This window comes from Bacillus rossius, assembly GCF_032445375.1.
Source record: "Bacillus rossius redtenbacheri isolate Brsri chromosome 9 unlocalized genomic scaffold, Brsri_v3 Brsri_v3_scf9_2, whole genome shotgun sequence".
NCBI lineage: Eukaryota > Metazoa > Arthropoda > Insecta > Phasmatodea > Bacillidae > Bacillus > Bacillus rossius.
The window spans coordinates 1,334,144-1,361,943 of NW_026962013.1; the positions used below are offsets into that span (position 1 = coordinate 1,334,144).

The following is a 27,800-nucleotide window of genomic DNA, read 5'->3' on the forward strand; positions in this document are numbered from 1 at the left end:
GTAAAGTCCTAAATTACAACTTACAAAACAAAATATAGAACTGAATAATGTTAGTTATAATAAATTTAATTTAATAATATGACTAATAACAAAAACTGTAACAACAAAATTTTTGTAAGTGATTTGTACAAGTTGATTTTATGTCCCCATTCACCCCATTTTTATGAAGAAATTACAAGCTTGATAAAAATCAACTGATCATTTTTTTAAAAATAGGAGGAGCTTTAATATTTTTTGTATAAAAACTTACCAGACTACACTAAAAGCTGACATTTACTTCAAGAAAAAAATAGAAGCTGAAATAAGCTTGTAGCAAACAACATTTGTGATGGCACAATATGGCCTCCCAATTCAACAGCTGTTAACTAGGGCTGCCAACATGAAATTAAAGCTACAAAATACAATTGCACTTGCTATTTTAGATAAACAAAGAACTTTTTAACGTAGTCTACTATATATAAATTTAATACTCATTAGTTTAAGCAAAATATATTATAAATATAGTTTTTCCCAGTTTTTGTCCCTATTCACCCTCATGTCCCCATTCACCCCAGGTTACGGTATTTATTTGAATGTACACTCACTTGTTCATATTAATTGCATTTAATTCCAAACGTGAAAGTTAAAACGTGTTGATTTTTAAGTAAAGATTGAAATCAATACGTTCCTATAGTGAGAGATATTAGTCATATAAGCCTATTATATACAACATTTATTTCATTTTTAACAAAACTGTGATAGTTCTAGCGCTGCCTGTACCTTTCGTCAAATAATACATCTTTATTTTTGTTTCATGAAGTGCACAAGTCAGGCTTCGTTAACATTCTTTTCCTTGAGTTTAGTTGTACCAACATCACAACAAATGTTTGTGTATGATATTTATGAGGATCTCTTATTTGATGTATTGTTTAAAGAGATTGTGAATTGAAGCAATTTTGTTTTAATTGTAGTGCGTTTCTTGCCTAAGTATCTGAGTAATTAGTGTACTTTTAAAATTTCGGGAACATTTATTTGTATGAACACAGTTTGCAATGCTTTATACCAAAAAGTTTTAGTTTTCTGTTTACCGGGAATGTGCTACGGGAGAGGAACAAAGTGACAAGTTATCGTTTGTTCTGGCTGTTGAAGATCTTGGCGGCTTTTTGTTTTCGTCTAAATAAATATGGTCATTGTAAGAAAATATACTAGTACATGGTTTGCGATGCAATAGTGACAAAATGGTGCCTATTGCAGGCTTCGTAGCTAGCTGTAGAACGTAGCCTTAATTTTTTTTGTTTTTATTTTGATATCCATGTTAGAAGTGCTTGGAAAATTACATACTGCATTTACACCCCTGAATGGATTATAGAGTAGGTTTTAGTGTGATGTGTGTTCATGCTTGAATTCTTGCATGCTGGATCGTTACTGATGTTTAGCTATACATGTACGTGTTCACAGACATTATGCACAGTCCCGGTTTTGTTGTTGACGGATCAACGTTTTTCTTCTAGAAGCACACGATGGTCACGAAACGGGACTTTGTTGTGTATTTATAAGCATAAATATTGGCTATGTTTAATGGGTTTTGGATCATTCCATGCCAGTTCATCCTGCCAAGATACACATTGCCAACCCCACCATCTCAGATTTGGATAAAATTTGGTACATGGTATCTTAAGTCAAATATAAGAATCCATATTTTTCATTTTTTGAATATTGGCTCTAGTTTGGAATTTCAAGCCCATCAAAGTTTCCCTGTGTTTGGTGGAATTTTTTAAATCCGCAATCACAGTCGAGTGACACATCTTGTTTCAACTTACATTTTAATAACAGTTATTAATGTAGATTCGTGAAATTTACCATACTTATTCAGAATTTTACTTACATTTCAAATATCACTCGTAAAATGTAATTAAATACCCAGAAGTAAGTCCAATTTATGTCAGAAAAAATGAAGTATAAAAAACCAAGTACCAAAAATTGTAAACATCAGTTCTGTAATCCTATTACAACTTTTTCTTATTTATCGTTACAGTCTCGGGCTTGGTACCATTAGAAAGAGCACAAAATTTGCTACAAAATTGTGAAATAAAATTTGTGGATATTTACCTACTCACCCTCACCCCACCTAAAGAAATGTTTTGGTGCATAGAATTTTTGTTAACTGTACATTCATAGCCTACAGCACTAAAGTTTATATAAATAAAATAAAATTACAGGATTACAGTAGTCAAAGTTAGGTCTACAAGCTGTGCTAATAAAACTTGCATTTTTTTACAATACCGGTGTCACTTGAAGTTGTACATAGGTACCTTAAGTAGACCTACTTTAAGTTCTTTATCAATGTAATCTGTAATCTCTGAAGCTGATTCTATTTTGACCATTTTGATGTAATTTTTCTCTCACTCATGGGTGTCAGTTTATAATGCTCCCTCCAACCTGAGTCTTGAGTTCCAGAACATCAACAGTGAATGTTGACTAATGGCACCCAGCATGAATCTTCTTGGCCATAATTGTGATGTTACAGTCAGTAAAATTATTTAATTGGCCAGTGAGGATGCATAAACTTAATCATTGCATCTTCATATTTTTCAAGCAATAACCCGATATAACATTTATCATCATAAACTGAACACACGTACAAATTGTTTTTAATTTTGAGACTCCATTTTTTTCATAATGAAAAATTCTCATCGGAGCTATTTCGCTTAGCTGCTATTATAGTTTCAGATAGTGGGATGAAATAGTGCAAGGACCTTGTTCCAGGCACAGTTCTTCATGAATTAGTAAGCTCAATCTTCTTTGAACCTCATATACAAAGAGAACATCATGGTTTAGGTAATCTGAGATAAAGCACAAAGACATATAAAAATTTTTCCATCCTTTATGCAGTACAGAATTACTGGATGTAATGTGTAAGCAGAATGTACCCAATGATATTACTTAATTTCATCTTGGATAACAAAATAATGGTTTTCTGCAAAGTCGATGGAAACTAATATTTCATTTGGCTGAATGTTTTCTTTCCTCTGTTTCACATAGTTTGACTGTTGTTTAGAGACGAATGAGTGTGGTATTAAAGCCGCCAGTTTCTTTAAAAGCTGATAAATAGACTCACATAGAGGAAAGACCAACGTGTGTAAATGGCTGCAATCAATAGTTACCCATTGTGAAACTGAATTTCATCTTCATCATCAAAGTCAGTAAAAATGTTTCTTACATATCCGTGTACTTTTTCAGAATTTAGACAGTTTGGACATGTTCTTAACATGCAATCACGGTTTTCACTATCACATACCCTTAAATTGATAAGGTCCTTTAGCTTTGATTTTTCTACATCCATAGCACTTAAAGAAGAATTGGATTCTGGTCAATTGAGCAAACGCAGTCCGAATGTGTACCTGGCTGACCAACTGTGACAAAACCATTTCGGCCACAGCTCACAGAATTGAGAAAATCATACCTTATCACAACAAAATTTCTCTCTATGCTGTGTGTAGTTCTTTAAGATTAGGCACTTTTGTTCATAAACATTTTTGTGTTCACTCACCTTATCTTTGGCATCTGGGATTAGTCTGCTGTTTTCATCGGCTTGATAAACATTGGTAACTTTTTCAACAACTTTAGCTGAAATTTTTTGACCTTGCAAAGGAAATGAAGGAATCCTTTTTTTCTTTCATCAACTAGCGTGATTTTCTTGCTATATACTCAGAAACATTGAATTCTGTTGAAATTTTCTTTCGTGACCGGGAATTAGGTGTAACTGATAAAATATGTAACTTCTCCCTTATGGATGTTGGATATTTCAATTTTTCTTTCATCTGACTGATTAGAAAATTTAAGTCAGTTGCATTCCTCTTAATAACTGTCTCTTTAAGTACTTCCTTCAGACTGCAATTCATCTTCTGGTAGCTTCAAAACTGCTGCTACTTTTGATTTCACTATATGTTTGACTTCAGCTATCTTTATTTTACCATACGCTAATTTTGAACACTTCGGAAGTCCTTTTAGTTTTAAGGGTGATGCATCAAGAGTACTCATGGTTAAATTCAATTCTTCCCTTTCAAATGATGTAGGCTAGTGTCACTAAGGGCTTTCTTTCATAAGTTTAGGCCTGTAAGGGTCTGGGCCTTCCTCTTCATTAGAATTATTCTGTGAGTTTTCAAACTCTTGTTCTTGAAATAACTTCGTCCTACAGTTGTCTAGGAACTAACAAAACACCAGCTTTCCTTTTTGCATATTTGGCCATTTGAAGAGATATAGGTATTATGCCACTTTTTATAAACCTTTTTTGTTTCTTTGCTGGGTCACTACATTTTTTAAAAGCTTTCGTGTAATATTTAATGAGTGATGCATAGTGGTGTGAACATATACTTGAATTTGAATGCAGTGTGAATCCATCTATCCTCCTCCAAAGCAGAAAATCTTTTTCTTTATCAGGCAGTTCAGTAATATAAAGAATTATTTTCTTGTCTGTGTATGCATTTATGTCACACAGAATTAATAAGAAGACCTTCACTACACTTTTCATATAAATTGGTAGCCATTTTGGATTATAATAATAAACTGTCGGTTTTACCCACTTTGGTCAAAAAATACAAAGCAAATAACTTATCAAAAATAAATAAGACCAGCTACATGTCAACACAAACAATAACAGTCCTAGATTAAACAATCCCAGATAACATGTTGAAGTGCACACACTGGAAAACCTGTGGCTGACTAATATCTTCCATGAGATCACCCTACAATAAACATTTAGATAATGCAATAAATTATCACCTACACTTAAGCAAGAAGATGCAATATTATGCGAACTGATTCAGTGAACAAACATAAATTTAACCATATCTTTTCTTCAAACATTTTTGTATTAAAAATTTTACTACATATTTGCTTTTACATGCATAAATTATTTTGGAAACTTAAAACTGATTTATAATCATCTTAAACACTTTTTCACAAAAAACTTGCTTTTAAAAACAAGGAAGGTAAATATCCACAAATTTTATTTCACTATTTCGTAGCAAATTTTGTGCTCTCTCTAGTGGTACCAAGCCAGAGATTGTAACGATTAATAGAAAAAAGTTATAATAGGATTACTGAACTGATGTTGTTTACTACTGATGTTTTTGGTAATTCATTTTTTATACTTCATTTTTTCAAATATAAATTGCACGTACTTCTGGGCATTTAATTACATTTTACAAGATCTTTGAAATCTATGTAAAATTCTGAATAAGTATGGTGAATTTCACAATCCTGCATTAATAACTGTTGTTGCAAATGTAAGTTGAAGCAAGATGTGTCAGTCGACTGTGGTTGCAAATTAAAAAAATTCCACCAAACAGAGGACAACTTTGAAGGGCTTTAAATTCCAAACTAAAGCCAACATTCCAAAAATGAAAAAAATACTGGGTCTTATATTTGTCTGAAGGTACCATGTACCAAATTTCATCCAAATCTTAGATGGTGGGGTGTACACCCCTGGATGATCTGGCATGGAATGCCCATTTCTTAAATTGAGATTATAATATGCATTCTCTATTAGGTAAGTATAGGTATAAGTGAAGTAGCTTGGCTTCTGGGTTGTAGCCGTGTCCTTGGCGATAAATTCACTTACGTTTCGGTCGCCATCATCAGGGAGCAGTTAACCTACTACAGTAAGTAACTGCTCCCTGATGATGGCGACTGCAGTGTCGACCGAAACGTTGGTGAATTAATCGCCAATGACGTGGCTACAACCCAGAAGCCAAGCTACTTCAGACAATGGCCGTGAAAGCCTGCGAAAAAAAAATTATTATTGGTAAAAGTAACATAAATACAAGTCTTTGGGGTATTATACAATCATTTGTTAAATTATATAACTTCATAATAATTCACCAGGAGTGATAAAAAGGGGCTAACACTTGATTAAACTTTTAATCAGTATCACTGAAAATTTGTGGCTTATCTATAAAAAATATTGAGAAGAAAATTGAGTGTTTTTGGTGCTGTTAATATTTGTTAGTTAACATGTAAAAGCATGTTTTTTGGGTAATGTTTTGCGAGAGCAGCTTTTAGCATTCCAAAAATTGTGTTTTGGGTACTAATAATGTTGTTTGATTATCCCTTCAAAAAGCATATTCATATTTCAACAGGATTCTGAAAAGAACATGGTAGTGGGGATGCACATGAAATCCAGGGAAATAGTCGGGAGTAGTCTGGATCCCGATACCATAACAGTATTGATGACTTCACCAACATGGTGGCACTGACGTCATTTCCACCCTACGTTCTTATGGGACAAGGGCAGGAATAGGGGTATCGTATTCTATACTGTAGCACATGATACCAAAATTATATTCCCACAGTATTGTGTTTTATACTTCAGTTCTATCTTTTATAGAATAGGACTTAATACCAAATTAGTATTTCCCACAGTATAAAGTTATAAACTTCAGTCCTATGTTTTTCAAGTATAGAACACAATATCGAAATTACATTTCCTATGGTATTGTATTATATACTATAATCCTGCCCGGTTTAGTATATCTTGCGATATTTTAAAATTTAATCGTAGAACACAATTAAAAAATATTCCATACACTAATTTACCTTTTTCAACAACAATATTTTTTGCAATCCAAGCATGTGAATCTTCTATACAAACAAAAACCAAAATATCACAATACAAACAATTTTCAGGTCTAGTGGAAATTTTTTTCATTAAATGTAAATATTTCATAGTTATATGAGAAGTTTGTGTTATATTCAGGATTTTTCAATGTACTTAATTAAGTCAAACATCAAACAACATGTACTACAGGATCAATGTATCACGGGATCATGCCATCAAGATCAAGAGATAAGCTTGGATACGTGATACGATACTTTTAGTGAGTTTATCTCCCAGGTTATTTAAAAAAAAACTACGCTACAAATTACCCTTTGTAATAAATTTACACAATTGACAGAAATGTAAAACAACGTTTAAAGTTACAACAGCACACAAAAAAAAAAATACCTTTTCCATAATTTCTATGACTGATTAATGTGGCTATTGTATACATTTGCATCAACCATGTGAAAAAGATGCAAAGCGAATTTAATTATATATGATTAATATGAAATCACACATATTCACATAATAACTGCTTCGAAAACTCAAAAAACACAGTACTCACCATGACCACTCTCGCAACCATGAAAAGATGATGTGAATTAAAAATTTTTTTTGATGGCATCAATTTGACAGTCTTATTTATAACGGTTCAGGCTCTATAACTGTTGTAAATTTGAAAATATCAACTTTTAAATTGATCCTAAATCAATTAATGAAACTAAGCAACTAATAAATTAGCAAGAAAGTCCAGTTCTCCATGAATTGCTTATGACAATTAAAAATTTTTCTCTCTCCTATTATTAAAATCATCCTTGTTCAGACCTTAATTAAGCGTCACGTTGATTACTGCGATGTTTTGTTTCCTGATGTGACGTACATACTGGCAAAGTGGCTTCAAAGGTTCCAGAACTGCAGTGTAAGATTTTATTTTCATCTTTAAATCACGAGACTCAGAACTGTCCGCTGTTGAAATGTTTGGTACTCGCTCGAAGACGAAATCTGCACACACCCCGGTTCTTACTTGTAATGAACTGCAGCTGGTATCTCCTCGCTATCTGTCTGTAAATTTAAATCATCTGCACAGCTACCATTGCCAGGAGACACAATCTGCCTGCGATCTCCGCACATTCATCCAGAAGCTTGTCGGGATCTCCTGCAGCCATGAGTATCAGCTCTGGAAGTAACTGGACCAGGCGACAACCTAGCGATCTTCAAGCACGGGCAGGAACACCGACCCAGCATGATCACTCCACGGCTTACCTGCTGGAAGAGCGTGTGTGTGGATGAGTGGGAGAATGTTACGAATGTCACACTACAGCGTATTGGCAACAGATGACTCTTTAACATTTAATTACATTTCAGTAGGTGTGTGTGCCAATCTCAAATTAAATACAAATAAGTTTTCTGTTTATCTTTTAATTTTTGTATATTTAGTTTACATTCAAGTTTATTTTATATCAAGTATTATTTTGCTATGCTTTATTATTTTATAATTTTAATATGCAATGTTAATCTAGAGAAGTGTAAATGTTTATTGTGGTTAAGTATAAGAAAAGGCATATCGCCTTAAACTTCGCCACCAATAAAGATGATAATTAAATAAAATACATGAAATGAAAAACAAATAGAACAAATATTAAAACTGTTGTACCTTAGAAAGTCTAATGAACATGCCAAAAAAAAAATTCTAATAAACACAAACTATTTACTATTATTGTTTTATTAATTTCGATTTCATGCAGTTAGTACATGTTACATCAATTTTTTTTTAATTTTAGAATGTGAATAACAACACTTAAATTTATATATTATGGTATACAATGGGGCAAACACTATTTAAAAATAACCAATCTAATAAATGATGGACACCTTTCAACATATCAAAAACCACTTGTAATATTTAATTGACTCATTGGCAAATAACATAGTGTTAATTAACTCTAGAGCAGAGCGAACTAAATTTGTCTCAGCTGCAATTTTCTTTGACATCTCATTGACAGTTGAAATAATAGTAAAAAAAATTTTAACAGTCAATTTGAACACTTAAGAAATGAACCTTTTGAAGGAAAAAAATTTGTTAGATGAATTGTTCGTTCTCTGTTAGACAAAACATTTTATTAAAATTTCTTTTTTTTAGAAAAGGATTTTGTTGCATTGCTCTTACGTTTGTTTACTATCCTGCATGTGCACTGTGTTTTTTTTTAATTTAGTTAGTTTAGTTTTAAATTTAGTTGTCCAGATTTTTGCTACAAAAAAAAAACGAACAAAGGCATATCCCTATGGGGAAAATTTGTCTTGACATTGTACAGATTAGGTTAAATACTCAACTTGCTGAAGCTTGATACATGTCATCAACTAACACATTTGCTGAGAGATCAAATTTTGTTCAGCCAAAGACCTTCCCTACAGGAGTGTTTAGAGAACATGTGATGAAGAGCATGACTATAGAAAGTAATTATACTAGGAATATTCCTAACAAAGTTATAGCTGAAGACAAGAATTGTTTCGGGGTCTCTTCGTATTATTTTATGATGCATGTATTTTTTTAAATACATAACTTAGCACGCATGTATCTTAGGAATATGTGTTTTGCATTAATGATGGTCAAATAACCTTATTTTGTATGTAGTTTTTTAAGTTATTAACACTTTTTGAAGTTAAAGAATTTAGTATTATAATGAAATTAAATATGTATTGTTAAATAGAGACAAATTATTGGTATTTGGTCTATGAAAATTTAATTGAATTATTTAGTCGTTAGCAAACATTTCTTATCCCTTCAAGGCTAAATGTTTCTTTGTTCATAAGACTAAATTTCTCAAGAATTTTGTAAACAGTAATAAATCTTACAATTTAAACTTGGCCTTGGATGTGCATGCGGTAGGCACCGTCTGCCTGGGCAATGCAGTGTGTTGTGTGCAAGTAGCAAGTGTGGTGTGGGTAGTTCTCATGTTTCAACTCCACTCACTTATTTTTGGAGAGTGAGTGTAGCAAAAATGGGAGATTTTTCAATCACATACCAGTTTTACAACAGATCATTAGAAGCAGTAAAGAAACTTGCCATGCACCTTCACAGGGTTTCCACTGAATGTTTCAGTGAGTTGACAACTGCAGACTGCACGTTAGGCTTCTTCATTTCACTCTTCATCTCTTCTTGGCCATTCTTCATTTCATTTTTATTTCCTTTTGGTTACTCTCAATTTTATTATTCATTTCCTCTATTTTATGATTCATTTCGGCCAAGAAAGCCATTTGGTTTTTAAGTTCGTCTGTTGCCATCTTTCATGTTCACATACACTACCAGCCTATCACTACTGTCTTATGACTACACTGTAATTTCCCCTATGAGCTAACCTAGACCTCTGCTAAAAACTGAACACTAAATCTGCAGCCTTCAGTGCTCCATTGTATCTGCACCGTTCAGGTGGAAGCAGACTTGCAAATGCATTTGGTTGCACAGAAGACTCCAGTCAGTGTATCTCTGCTTTTCTTGAGTGGTCTTGGCGCCCTGCACACGAGACTTGCCGGTGTTGGGCTGGGGGGGGGTGGATGACTGGAGTTTTTTGGCCGGTGGGTGCATAATACCCAGGCCTGGGCACTAGAGGGGCGCAGTTGAGTTCACTCTGATTAGTTGAGTTCACTCTGATTGGACGAACATGACAAGCTTATTGCTGACAGATTTAATTGGAAACTTGACAAGTTATGTGGTACACATAGATTGTGATTATTACAGTTGTGACCGTGGGGTAATACTTACGGTCATATAATTTTTTTTTTTAATTGTTAAGTTTGAAAAATTGTACATAGGTAATATGAGGGGGGGGGGGGGGGGGGCAGCAACAAAATATTTGCCCCCAGGACCTTAGTTTTTCTCAACAGCTTTGGGAATACCTGTTTAATGGAGAGTCATAAATTTCAAAAAATTAATAGTAGCCCATTCGTCTATTTTAATTGGAAAGTAATTTTTTTTTACGTCTCCAGTTATTTGTAGCTATGGGAACAGGGGCGCTCGTTCCCCTAGGAGTGCCACTGTTGATGAACGAGGAGAAGTGATGGCCCGATCACGTGCAGCCAGTCCCTGACCTCGGTGTCGACCAGAGGGCGCACTGGGACACTGGGAGCACGTGCGTGTTCGGAGAGCAGCTGGGACACCCGGCCCGAGGGCACAGTCGGTGCTCGCTGACGCTGGGTCGTGTGTGTTGCAGCGGTCGGCCAAGAAGGCGAACTACACGGACGGCAGCGACAGGGACGACAGCTCCACCAGTGACTTCAACGATGACGAGGACCCAGACAACATTGAGGTGCCAGGTGAGACCCCAACTTTGTCACTTGCTCGCTCGGGGGAAGTGTGGTTAAGGCCACGTCCACGTGGTAAAAGTCACCCACCCGTCTTATCCGCCGGGTAAAAATAGTTTTTCCAACTTGTACAATTTAAAAAAAAAAAAAAACATTTTAAATAAAGTATGCTCAAAACTTAATATTATGCATTTTGAATAAAAGATTATGGTTACCAATACGTAAACAAATTGAATTTTATAAATGGTACTCCTTTAGACTTAACATGACCTTTATAGGGCCAAATTACTCATTTATTACCTGTTTATACTCTTTACTTTTGTATATTTATCATTTGTACCAAAAACCCTCTCAAGGCACGGCCCTGCATTTGTTTGAAAAAAAAAATTTGAAAAGTACCAACCCAAGGGTTGGAATTTGGGAAATGTAATTTTAATTGGCAGCGTTGAATTTATGGTATGATCAGCCTCCATCTTAAAGGAATAAAAGGTGCTTGTGCACGTAAGAAGGACGGCGGAGTAACTATCAACACGGTGTTGTGAGCAGATCATACTGGAGTTGGTTGAAATTTAAGAATCAAGAAAGGGTCTCTGATTGCAGTCATGACGAAGGTGCCATGCTGATCACAGGAATGATGGTTCTTATCTTGGTCACACACACATGTGATTTATTTTTATTTATGTACTAGCTAATGCGTGGCATGCGTTGCAATGCCTCAGTGTTTTTTTTTTTAAATTTGTTTGAAGTAGGTACACACATATAAAGCATTTCTCTCATATATATATGTATGTGTGTGTGTGTGTGTACACACACACGTACACACACAAAATATCTCTGCATATATCTCTACTTTTATTTATATAATTATATCTATATATGCCACACTATAGTAATAAATATATTAAAAATCTATGTTTTTACCTATCTATATTTGTATCTATCTTGCCTTGTTACAGGTGTGACACAGGTATATAAAAACATGCACCGATTAAAATGCAACGTTGTATCAAAATTTTAAAGCAATCAGTGGCGAACTTTCGTAGATTGAAGATTTTGAACGATCGAACATTTACATTTTTATTTACACAGATTTTGGCTTGCATCTAACTGACATGTTTCTCACGAGCGAGCGACCGACACACGAGCGAGCGACCGACATAACCGCCCCGGGAGGGAAAGGGAAAGCAGCCAGTGTGAGGCATCATCCCAGCATGGGAGGACGTAGGCCCTGGGCCACTGTTTCACAAGGTGTATGCCGGTCGAAACTGCCCTGCTGGAACGCACCTCTAGCAGCCTTTTGCTTACTTACTTTTTTTTTTGACGCCTCTTTTCACTTCATAGTTGCGTGTCGAAATTATCTCTGAAGTTGTTTTAGTTTTTTCTTTTTTTTTTTTTTAACTTGAAAATCTACATTCCTAAGAATTATAACCAAAAAAAAAAATTAAAACTTCATTGATTCATGTTCAATTTTTGATGACGTTTGAAGTTTTACACAAACTTCTGTTAAAAGGGGTTGAAAAAAAATCTTGAAATGGGTTCGCTAGGTACTTGTAGACACCAGTTGACTCTGAGACTGAGCCCTGTGATGTGCTGTTCCCCTGGCGTGACGGGGGTGCTGCGTCTGTGTGCTGCAGGGGGCGGCAAGGACCTGGCCACGGCGGCCGCGGTGGGCCTGCTGAAGGAGGAGGTGAAGGAAGAGCCAGCGGAGGACGGCAAGGTCAAGCCGGATCCCGCCCCGTCAGGTACAGTCGTCGCTCGCCGGTGCCTGCACTGTCTTTGTTCCTACGCTGGACAAGAAAAAAATTGCCGTTTAATGCATAATAAAGTGTAAAAAAAAAAAATCATTGTTTCTTCACACATCATGGCCAAAGAAGAATTGTAGTAAAATAAAGTCATTTTTCATGTTACGAAAGAAATATATAATAATTTCTGAACTGCTTCTATTTTTTAATTAATATTTTAAGACAGGCTATGGTTTTTTTAAGTGTTTACTTAAAGTCAATCCAGACAATGGTGTCTAAGCAGTTAAAAAGTTTAGTGATTGGTGTTATTTTGTAAATGGAGAAATTTTGAGCTTGTAGCAAACTGGGAGCGACACAATTCCAGGACTCTCCACTCTGCTTGCACACAACACAATTACTATAAGCACCAGCACTTGTCTAGGGATAGTGGGCCCTAGGAAAAATCACCCAGATTCAGTGATGCCCAGAATATTCAGTCTGCTCCACGAACATTAAATTCAAATTAACAGAGCAAATGGGGATCAAGATCTCCTTAAGGGTACACATAAAGACAGTAGAGCTTAAGGAAAAACCACGCAATTTTAAAATTGCTCAAGACATCAAACTAGTGTCTCTTTACATTTGAGAATGCGCTGAGAGCGGATGGGTAGTTCTATTTCCGTATTTCGTTTTGAAACAGTACTTTTAAGAAAGTGAAAAGGGTTAAAACTTGTGCTGTCAGAAAATTTTTTAGACATGAAATGCTGGTAAAAGATTCTTGAAAGGGTTCAAGGGCCTTGTATTACAACTTTATCTTAATTTCTTCGCTATCTAATGTTATGGTTAACGCTTAGATTTCATAGTTTTATGCACAAGAAGAAGACTGCGCACCAGTTCAGATGCCGTGCTAGAAGCAACAGCGAGCGTCAGGAACCATTATACGTATCATCCCGCCTCATGTATCTACTCCTGACCTAGCGTGCACCTTGGGGACAACAGTCCTTAGGTTAAACCATACAAATGTGTCTTGCCCAGCGATGTATCTAGGCTCATCGTGGCCAAATAACTTGCCACTGTTCAAAAACTTTACTCAACCACCATTTCATAAAAGTACAAGTACGAAATAGACATATTAAATTTACAAGTTTGTAAAATTGTCCAGCTATAAGTATTTCGCGAGAGCAATCTTATAAACTTGTAACAACGAGTGAATTATCTCAAGTTCATGAGTTATTTACTTGTAGACTACAAAAAGAAATACTGGGTTTTTGACATTTGCAGCTTTCAAATGTATAGCTGACTTATATACCTTTGAAGTTAAGTAGGTTACATTTAAATGTTTACTAACAATTCTCTTAGAAAGAGGTTTTGTCTTCTTGTTCCCCTACTTAGATAAAAAGTAAGTACAGGTGAAGTACAACTATAAAAAAAAATTATTCAACATCTAAACAATAATAACTGTTACCAGTACAAAAACCAAATATTGTTAGGTAGTTATAAGTTTGTTTATGTCGTCAAATATTAGTTACAATTGTATCCATGTGGCTAAATTTTGATCCCCTCCCCTTCTCAATGTTCTAATTTAACTACACTTTTCACTTTAAATTTTTTTACAATTTTTGAAAACACGTCTTGTACCTTAGTGGAATGGGCCCTTGAAATGTCATGGCTTCACTGCCAAACCTCGGCATGGCTCCAGCGAGCATCGGGAACTCGCGATGTGCACAGCCGTGACTCACCTGGGTGTTCACGTGTTCCTCAGCAGACGAGGCTACGGGCTCGTCAGCCCCCGCCCCCAACAAGGTGCCCAAGGGGCTGGTGACGAAGGGGGCCGCGTCCTTGGGCTACGAGAAGGTGCCGGTGGGGGCGTCGGGCCCCGCGGGCAACGACGTGGGACCCAGCGGCGGGGCGGCGGCGACCGGCATGGGGCACGGCCAGGGCCCCTACCCTCCGTTCCCCGGCTCGGCGGGCATGATGGGCGCCATGGGCGGGCTCAACTTCTACCCCGGTATGGGCATGCCGGGGCTGGCGGGCATGCCGGCCGGCAACCTGGGCACCGGTGGTGGTGGGGCCGGTGGCGGGCCGATGCCGAACTCGCCCGAGGCTCAGCTCTTCCGGCAGAGTGAGTCCGGGCGCCGGCTTGTAGTGCACTTAACTCTCACACATGCGTCAATAGACCCAGTAGTCTAGCTGTAACTCCAATTGATCAATGTACAAGTGAGATAAAACATGATTCAAATCAGCAATGCATGCGTCACCTGTTAAAATGTAAATATTTTGTAGTTCACTTCATTATTTTTGTTGTAACAAATAAATATTTAAAATAGCTCAATAAATTTTTTTTTTTACTTTTAATGTAATAACAATAATAATGTGCATGACAAAGGGCTCCACGCAGGACAAAATAAACTATTTGCTGTGTGTAGCTAGCAGGAGTATCCATGCATGTGTCTGTTTAGAGTAAAGTTAGTGCTTACCGTTGAACGACACAGTTCCTCTGTTCGCACCGGAGCAGTCTCGTTTTGGCCCGAGGTCCGCGCGCCTACTTGCGACGTAGTAAATAATATCCAATCACGAGTCACCGCAACAGTCGCGCATCTCGCAGCCAGAACCGTGTGCACGGCACAACCGCGGTCCTTCACGACATTGCAACCCGCACACTCCATGTTCTGGACTTGACTAACTCTCGTGAAACAAACTGACCAGTAGCAATGTCGCCAGGTAGTGATATCTTTCAGTGGTCAGCACTCAAAATTTTAATTTGTTCGTACATAACAATTTAAACCTAGGTTATAGTGTTCTTACGCAACAACGAGAGTTCAGTTGTCTGATTGGGAAAACACAAAAAATGTCTCTAAAAATACATTTTTGAATTTCTTCTTGTTTTCAACTGTTTGTAAGCATGCTAGAGAAAGTAGTGTGTATGGTCTATGGGTATAATGTGCATGATGGTTTCATTTGTGTTTGATATGCTTGTAACTACTTTGTGTTATTTTTCTCTGTTCATGTGTCAGAACATTGTATGCAGTGAAAGTTCATTCATACAAACCTCATTAATTAGTAAAAAAAAAAAAAAAAAATACATATTTGTACTGTGTTCAAAGTATGTAGATTTTAATTTTTTTTTTGCTGACTTATGTATTGAAGTACAAAAAGAAATATTTTTTCATTAGGTTTTCCTTCTTTGTACATATAACTAGTAATTAGATTCTTAGTTAATGTTAAGACAGAATAATTGTTATAGGGAAAAATTTGTGAAATAGTTGAGTAAGAATTAACTTTCACTAAAAACTGTAAAAAAACAATAGTCTTTTAGGTTTGTATTAATGAATTTGGCTGTCTCTCTCTCTCTTTTGCTACTTGTGAGCCAAACAATAAGTTTTTAATATATGCCTTTTGTATTTGTTGTTGTAGAAAAAGATTAATTTAAGTATTGTAATTTTTAATCAAAGAAAATCCAAAGGCTGAATAGTTTCGCAATAAATACCAATTCCAGTAAAACATAATTTAATGTTCTGCCCTTGGAAGTATTTCTCACAATAAAGTACATATTTTTCATATTCTTAAAAGATTAATTAATATTTGTAACCATTAAATTTAATGAAAATCCAAAGTGTGGGCTTTTTAAAGTACATTGTACTGACATTTCACTGATTTATAATTGTTCTCAAGGTTTAAATAATTTGTTTTAGCTGCATGATTATCACTAAACTCTGATTTGTATCCAATGTTTTAATTTACCAAGGGTATAATAAATACTACAGGATGATTGTTTTCATGTTTATTTTGTCTCTATTAAACAAGTTTATCTCGAGAAAAAAAAAACATATGTTTATTTTTAATTTGATAAAGTTTATATTTTATGTAATTCTTAAACTGGAAAAGGGCAGGAATTAACTTCTCTAGAAAAATTATGTTTTGTTAAATTCTAAACTAAAATTTTTCACATGCCCGTACACTGTAGTGTAGTATTTAGAATAAATTTTATACTCTTGTGCTTAATGTCATGAGTAAAAAAGAAAATAAACATCGGAAGAAATTACGTTAAAATATGTAATAATGAACCAGGCCTCTTTGAAGGGAATGGCGTAGTGGCTTGTCCTCGGAAGTGCGGTCAGCGTCGTCTCTGTCCGCAGCCATGGAGATGATGGGCATGGCCGGCATGAACATGAACATGGGCATGAACCCCATGAACATGAACATGAACATGGGCATGAACCCCTTCCTGATGGGGCAGAACAGCGCCCTGCTGACCCACCTGCTGTCCCAGGGCGGCATGAACATGGGAGCCCTGGGAGGCCTGAACCGCATGATGCCCGGCTACCAGGGCTGGCCCCAGGGGGCGCAGCCCCAGTTCTACATGGGGCATGACAAGGTACGCGACGACCACTGTCGACAACCACTGCCACTTTCAAGGCAGTTCCATTTTTAAAGCAAGAGATTTCAGTGTTATGGTATTAGTTTCATACATTGTCTTTGTTCATAATGATAGTGTTTTTTCCAACAAATTATATTTTAAGTTATTTCTTAATACTAATTTCACCAAAATATTTCTATTTTAAGTAACATAGAGTGCACTTTTACAATAAAATAATTTATAATATGTATTACTTGAGCAGAACTATTCAGGATTAAAATAAATCTGAAAATGATTGTTGTGTTTATAAAATGTATAGAGCATTATGTCAGAAATGTAAAAATGAGTTACTAAGAGGTGTAAGCTTATTAAAAAAGTAAAATTATTATTTATTTTTTTTGTAAATTTTTGGATATACATTTTGGTACAAATATCTTGCTGGAAAAAATTATGTTCATTTAATTTAATATATTAAAATTAATGTGACGTGAGTTAAGTTTTGTTAAAGTTCTGAATAATTGCATAATATTAGTTGAATTTTGAAGCATTTTGTATTAACTAGCATTTTGGTGTTAAATGGTGCATTGACATGCACTCTGGTGTTATTTCAGTTTTATTATCGCAATCCACCATATAAACTTGTGTCTACGTACGATATTCCTTCCTAGTCTTGTGTTCATACTTATCACTATTGTGATATCTGATTAATGAAAATTTTCTTCACAACTTGATTATTTTATTAATTTTTTTACTTTCGTAAGTTCTGCATGGTACATTGAGATAGATACTGTAAAACAAAGTCCCCTCCATTCAAAATTCTCAAAGTTGGCATCTATGCATTTGTTAGTGTAAATTGAATGCTTTGGCAGAACCGGTAGACTGTAAGGATGTCCATGTAAGGATGCAGGCATATACAGTGAAACCTCGTTAATATTATCCCGCTTATTACGAATGACTCGTTAATATTACCTATTACTATTTCCCCGTGAAATATGCCCATTAAACACAATGAAGATTTGTTTGGTTAATACGAAATTCTCGTTATTATGTATAGCAAACAATAACAATTCCCGTCCGTATAAACAAACAGTCATGTTTACCGTTTAATACGAACCAAAGATTACCACAAAGATACGGCCCCGCCTGAGTGTCCGAAGTGTGTTTTTAACTCTATGTTTTCAAAATCACTCGTTCGTGTGTTCGATATGTTCAGAAATCACTCGCGTTTGTACAATATTCGATATATCGAACTTCACGTGGGATGGTATTTACGTTCGATTTTGTACTTCCTTTGTATACATGAATCTGTGCCGGACCAATAAAAACAAAATATATGTTACGCCTAACGTGTTTAATATTTGTGTACGTTGTAATGAAAGTTTAAGTGAATTATCTCGTGAGAATTTTATTAAACTTTAGAATTTGTACGTACACACATAAAAATGGAGGCAAAACGTAAACGCAAGGAAATTGCATTGAAGACGAAAATTAAGATAATAAATTCAGTTCGTCAGGGTGAAAAAACGAAAACAGAACTTTCTGAAGAGTTTGGTATATCAAAATCAACCTTAAGTACAATTCTAAAGCAAGCAGATAAAATAGAAGAAGCGGTCAGGAAAGGTAGTAATCAAACTAAGAAAAGAATGCGCGTCGGTAAACATTCCGAATTAGAGGCCAAACTGCTGGAGTGGTTTCATCAAATGCGCGCCGCCAGAGTTCCAATTTCCGGGCCTATTATCCAAGAAAAGGCTGATCAGCTGGCACTGCAACTCAGAATTGACGATTTCCATTGCAGCAACGGATGGCTTCAACGCTTCAAAGATAGGCATAATTTGGCCACAAAATCCATTTGTGGCGAATCTGCAGCTGTCGACCAAACAGCAACGAGTGACTGGCTTCAGTCAGTACAGTCCATCGTAAGTAAATTTGCACCACAAGATGTGTTTAATATGGATGAAACAGGGCTTTTTTACAATCTGTTGCCCAATAAAACTCTAACCGTAAAAGGTGAAAACTGCCATGGCGGTAAACACAGTAAAGTTCGTCTTACAGTTCTACTATGTTGTAATCAAGATGGCAGTACTAAACTTCGACCCTTGGTTATTGGCAAGTCTGCCAAGCCAAGATGTTTCAAAGATGTTGCAGCAAAAAACCTGCCAGTAGATTACGAGGCAAACAGTAAGGCTTGGGTCACCACAAAAATTTTCCAGTTGTGGTTGTTAAAATTGGACAGGAAAATGGCGACTCTAAATCGCAAAATTTTGTTATTGTTGGACAACTGTGCTGCACATACTGCTCATGGTATGAAGTTGGAAAACATTACCTTACTCTTCTTGCTACCAAATACAACAAGTGTGACACAACCACTCGACCAAGTTATAATACAGTGCTTGAAAAGAAACTACAGACAGCGCTTGGTGAAATACCTTATCAGGCAGTGTGAAAAAGGAAAGACTGAGCTTCCTAGATGGTCAGTTTTGGATGCTATCCGCAGTATAGCCATGTCGTGGGACAGCATCAGCCAAAAGACAATTGTGCATTGCTTTGCAAAAAGTGGTTTTGGCCAGCAAACTGTTGAAGAACCTGACTGTGATCAACCTTTAGAGGATTGGCAAGAGTTAAAAGAACATGTGCAAGTTGATAATGACTTCAATGAGTTTGTTCATATTGATGACAGTGTGTACACCAGTGCAAGATTAACTGCAGAAGATCTTGTTGGTTCACGAGGATTACAGGAAACACCAAGGGCTGACGCTGTACAGTCACTTTGTGAGGGTGGTACAAGTCAGGATAATGATGGTGATGACGACAATGGTGAGGTAGTGCATAAACTTCCAAGCAAAAGTGACACAATCAGTGCTTTGCGTACACTGAAAAATGTACTTGCTGCAAGTGATGTGCCAATTGACTTGATTGCAGGATTTGAGAAGATATGTTCTGCTGTAAATGATATTTACAGAGATAAGTGTGTCCAGAAAAAAATTAATGATTTTTTTAAACCTATGTAAATATATCTTGCATACTTTGCATAAGAATTGCTATACACTCAACAGCAATTAACTGTACGGTAAATGTTAATCATTTTTGTCAAAACTTTGGAAGCAAATTAAATAAGAATACATACATACGTATATGTATACTAATTATCAGTCTGTTATAGTATATTTTACTAAAACTATTAAAATTGCTTCTAAGTGTATTTTGTTAGTGTGCATGTCAATATCTGGCTTCTATTACAATAATAATATTCCACATTTTTAGTGCTCTGACATGTAGGAATTCAATATTTCTTATCGAGTTCTTATTCCACCTATTGGCTCAAGAACCTCATTAATATGAACCTCGTTATTACAAACTGAAATATTTTACTCCCCTTCAGGTTTGTATTAATGAGGTTTCACTGTAGCTAGTATGCTTGCCCAGTAATGTTTGTATAAGTACTGAAATCTTTCAGAGTTGTTAATGGTTTTGAGAGTCTGGTATTATGGTAGTGGACTGGTAATATGTGAGTCCGTGTGCCGCAGATGTCGGGTGTGCATGAAGAGGAAGAAAACGACGATGAAGACATGGGCGTAGCGGAGACTTATGCAGACTACATGCCATCCAAGTGTGAGTGGACTTAAGCATTGGTTTGCAAGAACGATGCTGGCTAGCTTGCATGAATATGTCACCAGCCATCGTGACTTACTGTTTAGTTCAGACACATATAAAGTGATTGGGTAGGACCGAGGGGGAATTTTAACAATTTTTATAATCGTATGGCTTCTAAATCTAAAGAAACTCCAATAACTGATTAGAAATATGATTATTTAGAACCATGTTATAACATTTTCACATGGTGGATATAAATATGAACTTAATTTTTGGGATCTCTATTTAATTTTATTAATTTTTTGTAGAACCATTTAGTCACTTATTTAATTTCCCATAGCCATCATCTAAAAAATTCACACATAAAGAGCTGCGTAAAGATATCTACTTCTATTGGAGAACAATTCCCTATGTATGTATTCCCTTTAATTGAAATCGGGTTTTTACAAACCCTTCCTTGATTTTATTTGCTTTTATTGATATAAATCAGTAGCTTACGTTACTTATTTGTATGACGGTTACTATTCAAAAATTATGAATAATTTTACCATTTTAAGGCTTATTTTTATAATTTTTTTAAGCAGAAAATGTTATGTACATATACGTCTAAACTCATGGTGGATATAGTATACAAGGTTAGTCATTTCTGCTCACTGCGCATTCATTGGCTGCAGGTGTCAGGCGTTACAAAGAGGTCGGTCAGTGGCTGGGAGCTACCCGGCCAGTGAAGCAGCAAATCATGTCGATATAAAATAAACTCGTCATTGTGAACAAACTAAACAACCAAACAAAATACAATTTTCAGGTTCTATTCCATAAGAAACATAGCCTCTAATGGTTAAGTTTTTAATACTTAATTTACTATGACACAGCAGAAAAAATAATACACCACACAGTTATTTTAAAATTTGGCAAATGATTTTGTAAAATATTCGTTATCGAAGGATATTTATTTCCAGATGACAGTAGAAAGGTGATGTAAGCATTCGAAATGTGCATTAAGTATCAGATATCAAAAATACCTTTTCTAATCTTTGGTGGATATAGCTGTTCGCTCAGCATCGTCTTCCGTGCGTGCTGGCTGTGACCAATGGTAATTGCTTCAGATAAACTGTCTCGTAAAATGCTTTTGGTATGTAGCATATTTTGCTAAGGAGATCATCTACATCTACTTGTTCATATGTATATCTGTGTATAACAGTATATGTATGTCTAGGTAAATGTAAATAGCTCCCTTCGCCTGCTCCCGTTACGTTCGTGCATGTTGCGGCCCGGTGCCAACTACCTGCGTGTGCGGTATCTGTAAAAGAGCCGGCATTGGCCGCCTGCTTCTTACGACATACATCCCGACTCACGTAACCCCTGTGACCGATGCCTAGTAACCCCAGGGTTCCGTGGAACACCTTTTAGGAACCGCTGACATGGATAATGAAAAATTGTGCGTGATTCTCAAGTCAAAAACATTTGAAAACATACAGTAAAACCTTTTTGTTGCGACCCCATTTATTGCGACCACCTCTCTATTACAACCCGATTTCGAGGAACCGTGAAAAAATTGCCGAAAATCCAAAGAAAATCGGACAGAAAATAAGTTTCTTGTGGTGAGTAGCGTGTTACTGCATTTCTCTTGCATGTAAACTAACCAGTAAAAATAAACTGTCTATTGACATATTTTCTTTAGAGGTGGCATGTAGGGCGACGGACTTGTCATGAAGGTTGAAGTGGGTTTAAAGCAAAGCCATCTAGCATTGTGAGTGACAGCATCCTGCCATTGTACGGCTGGTTTCTTAGCGAGTAGCTGTTTGGGTAAGGGGGGGGGGGGGGAACATCTATTACGACCCTATTCCTGGGAACCGTGACGGGTCGTTTCAGAGAGGTTTGACTGTATTTAACTTTTAGTAAGCAACATTACCTGCCGTTTAGCAATGTTCAGTAACGTGTGGCATACATGTGAGTGGTGCTGGGGCGGAGTGCATGGAGGTTGTAACGTGCGCAGTGAAGCTGGGCAAGAAGCACCCCGACCCGGTGGTGGAGACGGCGTCCCTGTCGAGCGTGGAGCCCCCGGAGGTGTGGTACAACCTGTCCCTCCCGGAGGAGACCATCAAGAGTGGCTGGCTGTCTGCCCTGCAGCTGGAGGCCATCACGTACGCCTCTCAGCAGCACGACCACTTCCTGCCCGACGGCAGCCGCGCCGGCTACCTCATCGGTAACCTCGCCCGCTTGCTCTCCAATCCCGATTATTTTTATTTATTTATTTATTTATTTATTTATTTATTTATTTATTTATTTATTTATTTATTTATTTATTTATTTTGTAACATGCCCACCAACAGCCGAGGGCTTTGGAGGTGGGCACGACACATTTTTTTTTTACTTTGAATAGTAAGGATGACAATTGGAATCCCACTAAAAAATTCTTTTCACATCACGAAACAAATGCACAGGGAAAGAAAAAAGTAAATGTGTGGTGTAGTAGCGTCTAGGAAACCAGACAGATAGTACTAATTATTCTCAACTCCGAACATCTAATTTTAATAGTAAGAATGAGAATTGGAAACCCCGCTAACAATTTTTTTTTTTTTTTCCACAACATGAAACAAAAATGAATAGGGAAAGAAAAAGTAAATGTGTGGTGTAGTAGCTCCTGGGGAAATTAGACAAATATGTAGTACATAAGTGAAAGGTCAGGTTCAGTAATCCTCCCCTCGTATTCCTTTCCTGTGTCAACGAATACTAACTCTTCCGCCCTTGTCGCCGTATGAAATGTACCTTCCGTGATCTTCGGTGACTTTCCGAGACCTGTGCCTCACTTCTTACACGTCACACCCGATTCCTCACCAGATTTCCCCATCCCTGCTCCGCTTTTCTGCTGTGATGATCTACTTGCGAAGAACCTCGATTGCTACTTGTCATTTAACAACACGTCGACTGTTTTTTGCCCGCAGGTGACGGCGCTGGTGTCGGCAAAGGCCGCACGATCGCCGGCATCATCTTCGAGAACTACTTGAAAGGCCACAAGCGCGCCATCTGGGTGTCGGTGTCAAACGACCTGAAGTACGACTCGGAGAGGGATCTGCACGATATAGGTGCCACCAAGATAGAGGTTCATCCTCTCAACAAGGTGCGGCTCACTGGGCTGGTAGTTCCCAGGACTGCTGTGGAGCCGAGTCTTTGTCTAGGGCATACCGTGTGAATACTCGTGTGCGTTCTGGTATACTGTTTTGCACTTCCTTTATAGGTTAACCTTACAGCCTCTACATCAGACGTCCTCTACGCAAGGCTTAAAATCTACGAGCCAGCGATAAACTAAAATATTTTTTTTATATTTGATTTAAACCCACCAGCAGGCCAGTGTTGTGCCCTGTTTTAGGGACACATGCAGATAAAGTTTTTATCAGTTTGCTGACAGTTCTGACACACTTCTCGGTAAAACAAAGTAAGGAGATAAGGGAGTTAGTTATGTCTCTTCCCAGACCTCCTAAAAATTGCCTTTTTTTTTTTCCTATATTAGTTTTCTCTCAATTTACGTCCCTGAATGTAGTGTAAAATAAAAACCCTCAGCATGAATAACTCTAAAAAAAAATATCTCAAAAAAAGATCCTGGATCTTTTCCCGAATTTTAGGATCCCACACTGACTTAACTTTCTACTCATTTCACACAAATCAGAAGTTTGTGTATTATACTTTTAAAAATGTGGGGGTGTTTATTAACTTTTTACAAAACAATTCTGAAGTGCAACTGAATCTGAGTAAAAAAAAAAAAAGGGAATACGTTGTCATCAAACTGTAATCAAAGGGAGAGCCTAAATCACGCAAATCTAAGTAATGCCAACCGTAGCGAACACAGTGCAGTGTGTCCGAAAGCAAGCGATGCCACAGTGCTAGGTTGAAGACTGACCGCTGCCATGGAGGGAGGAGGTGGTGTCCACTGTGTACAGTGCTCCCCAAGAGAAAAACAGCTAAACATATTTCAAGCACATTTTCAACCAATTTCATTCTGATTTTCTACTTTTTAACAAAAAAAATTTACGATTCCTTGGAAAGTTGTTGTAATAAGGAGGTGGTTATAATAAACTGAGTGATCTGTTGTAATTGGAAACCAGTGTTTCTGTTGTTGTTGTTGTTGTTGTTGTTGTTGTTGTTGGTTTTTTTTTTTTTTTTTTTTTTAATGTAAATCTTTCTTCACATGTTCTAGTTTTGTTTAGATGTAAATGTTTACCAATCTGGGCGGTGGTTGCAGTTCAAGTACGGCAAGATCTCGTCGGCAGCCAACGGCAACGTGAAGAAGGGGGTGATCTTCTCGACGTACTCGGCCCTGATCGGGGAGTCGACCCAGTCGGGCGGCAAGTACAAGACGCGCCTGAAGCAGCTGCTGCAGTGGTGCGGGGAGGACTTCGAGGGCGTGGTGGTGTTCGACGAGTGCCACCGCGCCAAGAACCTCTGCCCCTTCGGCTCGTCCAAGCCCACCAAGACGGGCCTCACCGTGGTCGAGCTGCAGAACAAGCTGCCCAAGGCGCGGGTGGTGTACGCCTCTGCCACGGGCGCCTCGGAGCCCCGCAACATGGCGTACATGACCCGCCTGGGCATCTGGGGCGAGGGCACCCCCTTCCCCGACTTCAACGACTTCATCACCGCCGTGGAGAAGAGGTCAGTGTCGACATAGAGGTCATTCGATGCTAATGGAGCATTGACGGAATGGATTGTGAATGTCCGGCTAATGGGGAGTACCGTGAGAAAACCCACGTTCAAGGCAAAGTCCACCATGTGACCCTCGTACAAAAAAATCGGGTTTTTGACACTGCAGGAAAGCTATCACTAATCGTTTTGGTGGGAGGCGAGTCATCTGATGACTCAATCACCATTGACTTTTGAAGTCTTTCTGAACTATCTACCTTCTAGAGAAAGCTCGTAACCAATTGTGGTTTAAATGTTTTAAAAGGTAATTTTTAATATATGTGTATTTATTGGCTGACCAGCGTGTAGCCTTCCAACATAGGTGGAGCCTTAATGAACCATAAATATAAAATATGGAATTGTAGGTACTATAAAATTTCTAAAATGAATCAAAACCATCGTGGGAAATGATTTTTTTTTTTTTTAATTGTTAGATACCTATTTATTTGTGGTACAGGTGCAAAATTTCTCAGAGCTTGGTGATACATAGTTTTTAGTCGAGGTGTTCGTAGTGTAGTGATTTTTATTGTATCAGTGTCATCAACTAACCATGGAGAAGTATGTGTCCGCCATTTTAAACTATGGACTGTACACCCCATTCTTGACGAAACAACTTGCCACAGTGGCGCTGCAACGGTGGCTTGACTGATGGTTGCCGGCGCTGCAACGGTGACCGAGTGTGTCGGTCGCCGGCGCTGCCAGCAGGTGAAGGTGGCGCTGCCGTAGCTGGCAGCACGGGAGGAACAGGCAAGTGAGTGGGGGGGGGGCCCGGCTGTCGGCAGGGGCGTGGGGGCCATGGAGATAGTGGCCATGGACATGAAGCTGCGCGGCATGTACATCGCGCGGCAGCTCAGCTTCCACGGCGTGGGCTTCAAGATCGAGGAGGTGCCCTTGGCGGAGGACTTCATCAAGGTGTACGACACGTCCGTGAAGCTGGTGAGTCCCAGGGCCAGGATCTGTGTATGGGGGGGTGTTGAGAAGCATGCCCACCCCGTATTGAAGCGGGGGGTCCGGGAAAATTTGGATTTTAAGGTGTAAAATATAGTGCTATTTTAGCAGTTTTCGGTTCTTAAATTTAAATACAGTCAAACCTCTATCTATCGTTTTTCAGGGGACCAACAAAAAAATTCAGTAGATGCGGACATTCAATAGATGTGGACTTCACTCTTAAGAATTTTTAAAAAATAATATTTAACCTCAAAATTAGTGTCAGAAATATGTCAGTTACTTGTCATTAAAGTTAAATCAGTTGAAAAATAAATAAAAATGGAAGTATTTTACTTAATTCAATTTACACTTGCAAAAAAAAACATAAGCACAATAAATCTACATGGAAATTAAAGTCGTTTTCAATATCCTGAAGTCTGAAATATGTTTACTCATGTCATCAAATGTAGAGCTGTCCTGAAGAAGCCGATTTTGCCAATATTTAATTTAATCGGCATTTCTGCCGACTTCCGATACGCTTGTTAATTTTCGGCCGATATTACTGAAAAACGAGAGAGACTGCCATAACCTAAAAATCCACGAGTACCCTTTTTAGTTTTCGTAGTAGTACTGCATAATTTCAGATCGCATTATTTCTTCGCAACATGTGCCAAACGTACATATAAAAATTTAACATCCTTTTTTTCAATAATGTTCTTTAATTTTAATATGTCATAAATAAATACATCACCGTCACGGTAAATAGACATCTCGGTTGTTACGGTAACTGTAGTGCAAATGTGGTAGCTTTCGTGCTTCTGTAGTAATTATGGTATCGACAAAGAATCTTTAGTTCTTTTTATGGTAATTATCTTAGGATAACAATTGGGTTTGTACTGTAGTTATGGTACATCATCCATATTTCTTCGTAAGTTGTTGTTCATTTGTCTTCTTCATATTTACGTGCTCCATTACTTGGCTGCAGATTTAAGGTGATATTTACTACTGTATACTATCATTACTGTTTTTATGACAGTTTCTTTCTAAGAAATGGTTATTTCTGCAAAATCTTTATGGTTAAACGATCATCTATTATAATTTATAGTGACGGGACCACATATTTTGAACGATCAATGCGGACAAAACGATAATTCGAACATCGGTACAAGCGGACTTTTTTAACCTTAGTTGTATGGCAATTTTGCCGGGACCGTAGAAAGTATACGATAAACACGGACAATCGATACATGCGAGTTCGATAGATAGAGGTTTGACTGTATTGTAATGGTAAAAATTTTATTAATTTTAATATGAAATTTGTTTTTGAGTGATGAATAAGAAATTAATTAAAGATTTGGTGCTAAGGGGGGGGGGGGGTGTTTGAACCCCTACCCCCCCCCCTGGGTACGCCCCTGCCTGTGACTGCCGAACAGTGAGTAGAAAAATATGTGGAGCACTTGGAAAAATATTTCGTAAGCTTAAGCACTGCAAATTTTAATTTAAAGCTACAAAAACCTTAATATATTATTACTATTATAACAAAATAGAAATTTAAATTGGGGTTTTTATGTTATAATTTTTTTTCCTCAACTTTTTTATGAGTAAATATCAGTTAGTAGGCCTGTGCAAGTTTTTGAATTATAGAATATGA

General features: G+C 37.2%; 1 protein-coding gene across 5 annotated transcripts in view; it reads left to right on the forward strand.

Annotated features, from left to right (window-relative positions):
• The first annotated feature begins 881 nt into the window (after nt 1-881).
• Nucleotides 882-27,800, forward strand: part of LOC134543311 (protein strawberry notch-like) — a 55,147-nt gene continuing 28,228 nt past the window's right edge. Inside the window, exons 1-10 of one of the 5 annotated variants that reach the window (XM_063388241.1) lie at nt 882-1,349; nt 10,789-10,891; nt 12,514-12,621; nt 14,363-14,722; nt 16,737-16,975; nt 20,482-20,566; nt 22,545-22,754; nt 23,494-23,669; nt 24,789-25,195; nt 26,005-26,158. In XM_063388241.1, coding sequence (XP_063244311.1) covers nt 1,338-1,349; nt 10,789-10,891; nt 12,514-12,621; nt 14,363-14,722; nt 16,737-16,975; nt 20,482-20,566; nt 22,545-22,754; nt 23,494-23,669; nt 24,789-25,195; nt 26,005-26,158 — 1,854 coding nt within the window. In that variant the 5' untranslated portion in view covers nt 882-1,337. The remainder of the gene's footprint in view (nt 1,350-10,788; nt 10,892-12,513; nt 12,622-14,362; nt 14,723-16,736; nt 16,976-20,481; nt 20,567-22,544; nt 22,755-23,493; nt 23,670-24,788; nt 25,196-26,004; nt 26,159-27,800) is intronic. The other 4 variants (XM_063388243.1, XM_063388244.1, XM_063388245.1 and 1 more) reach the window with 4 other exon arrangements.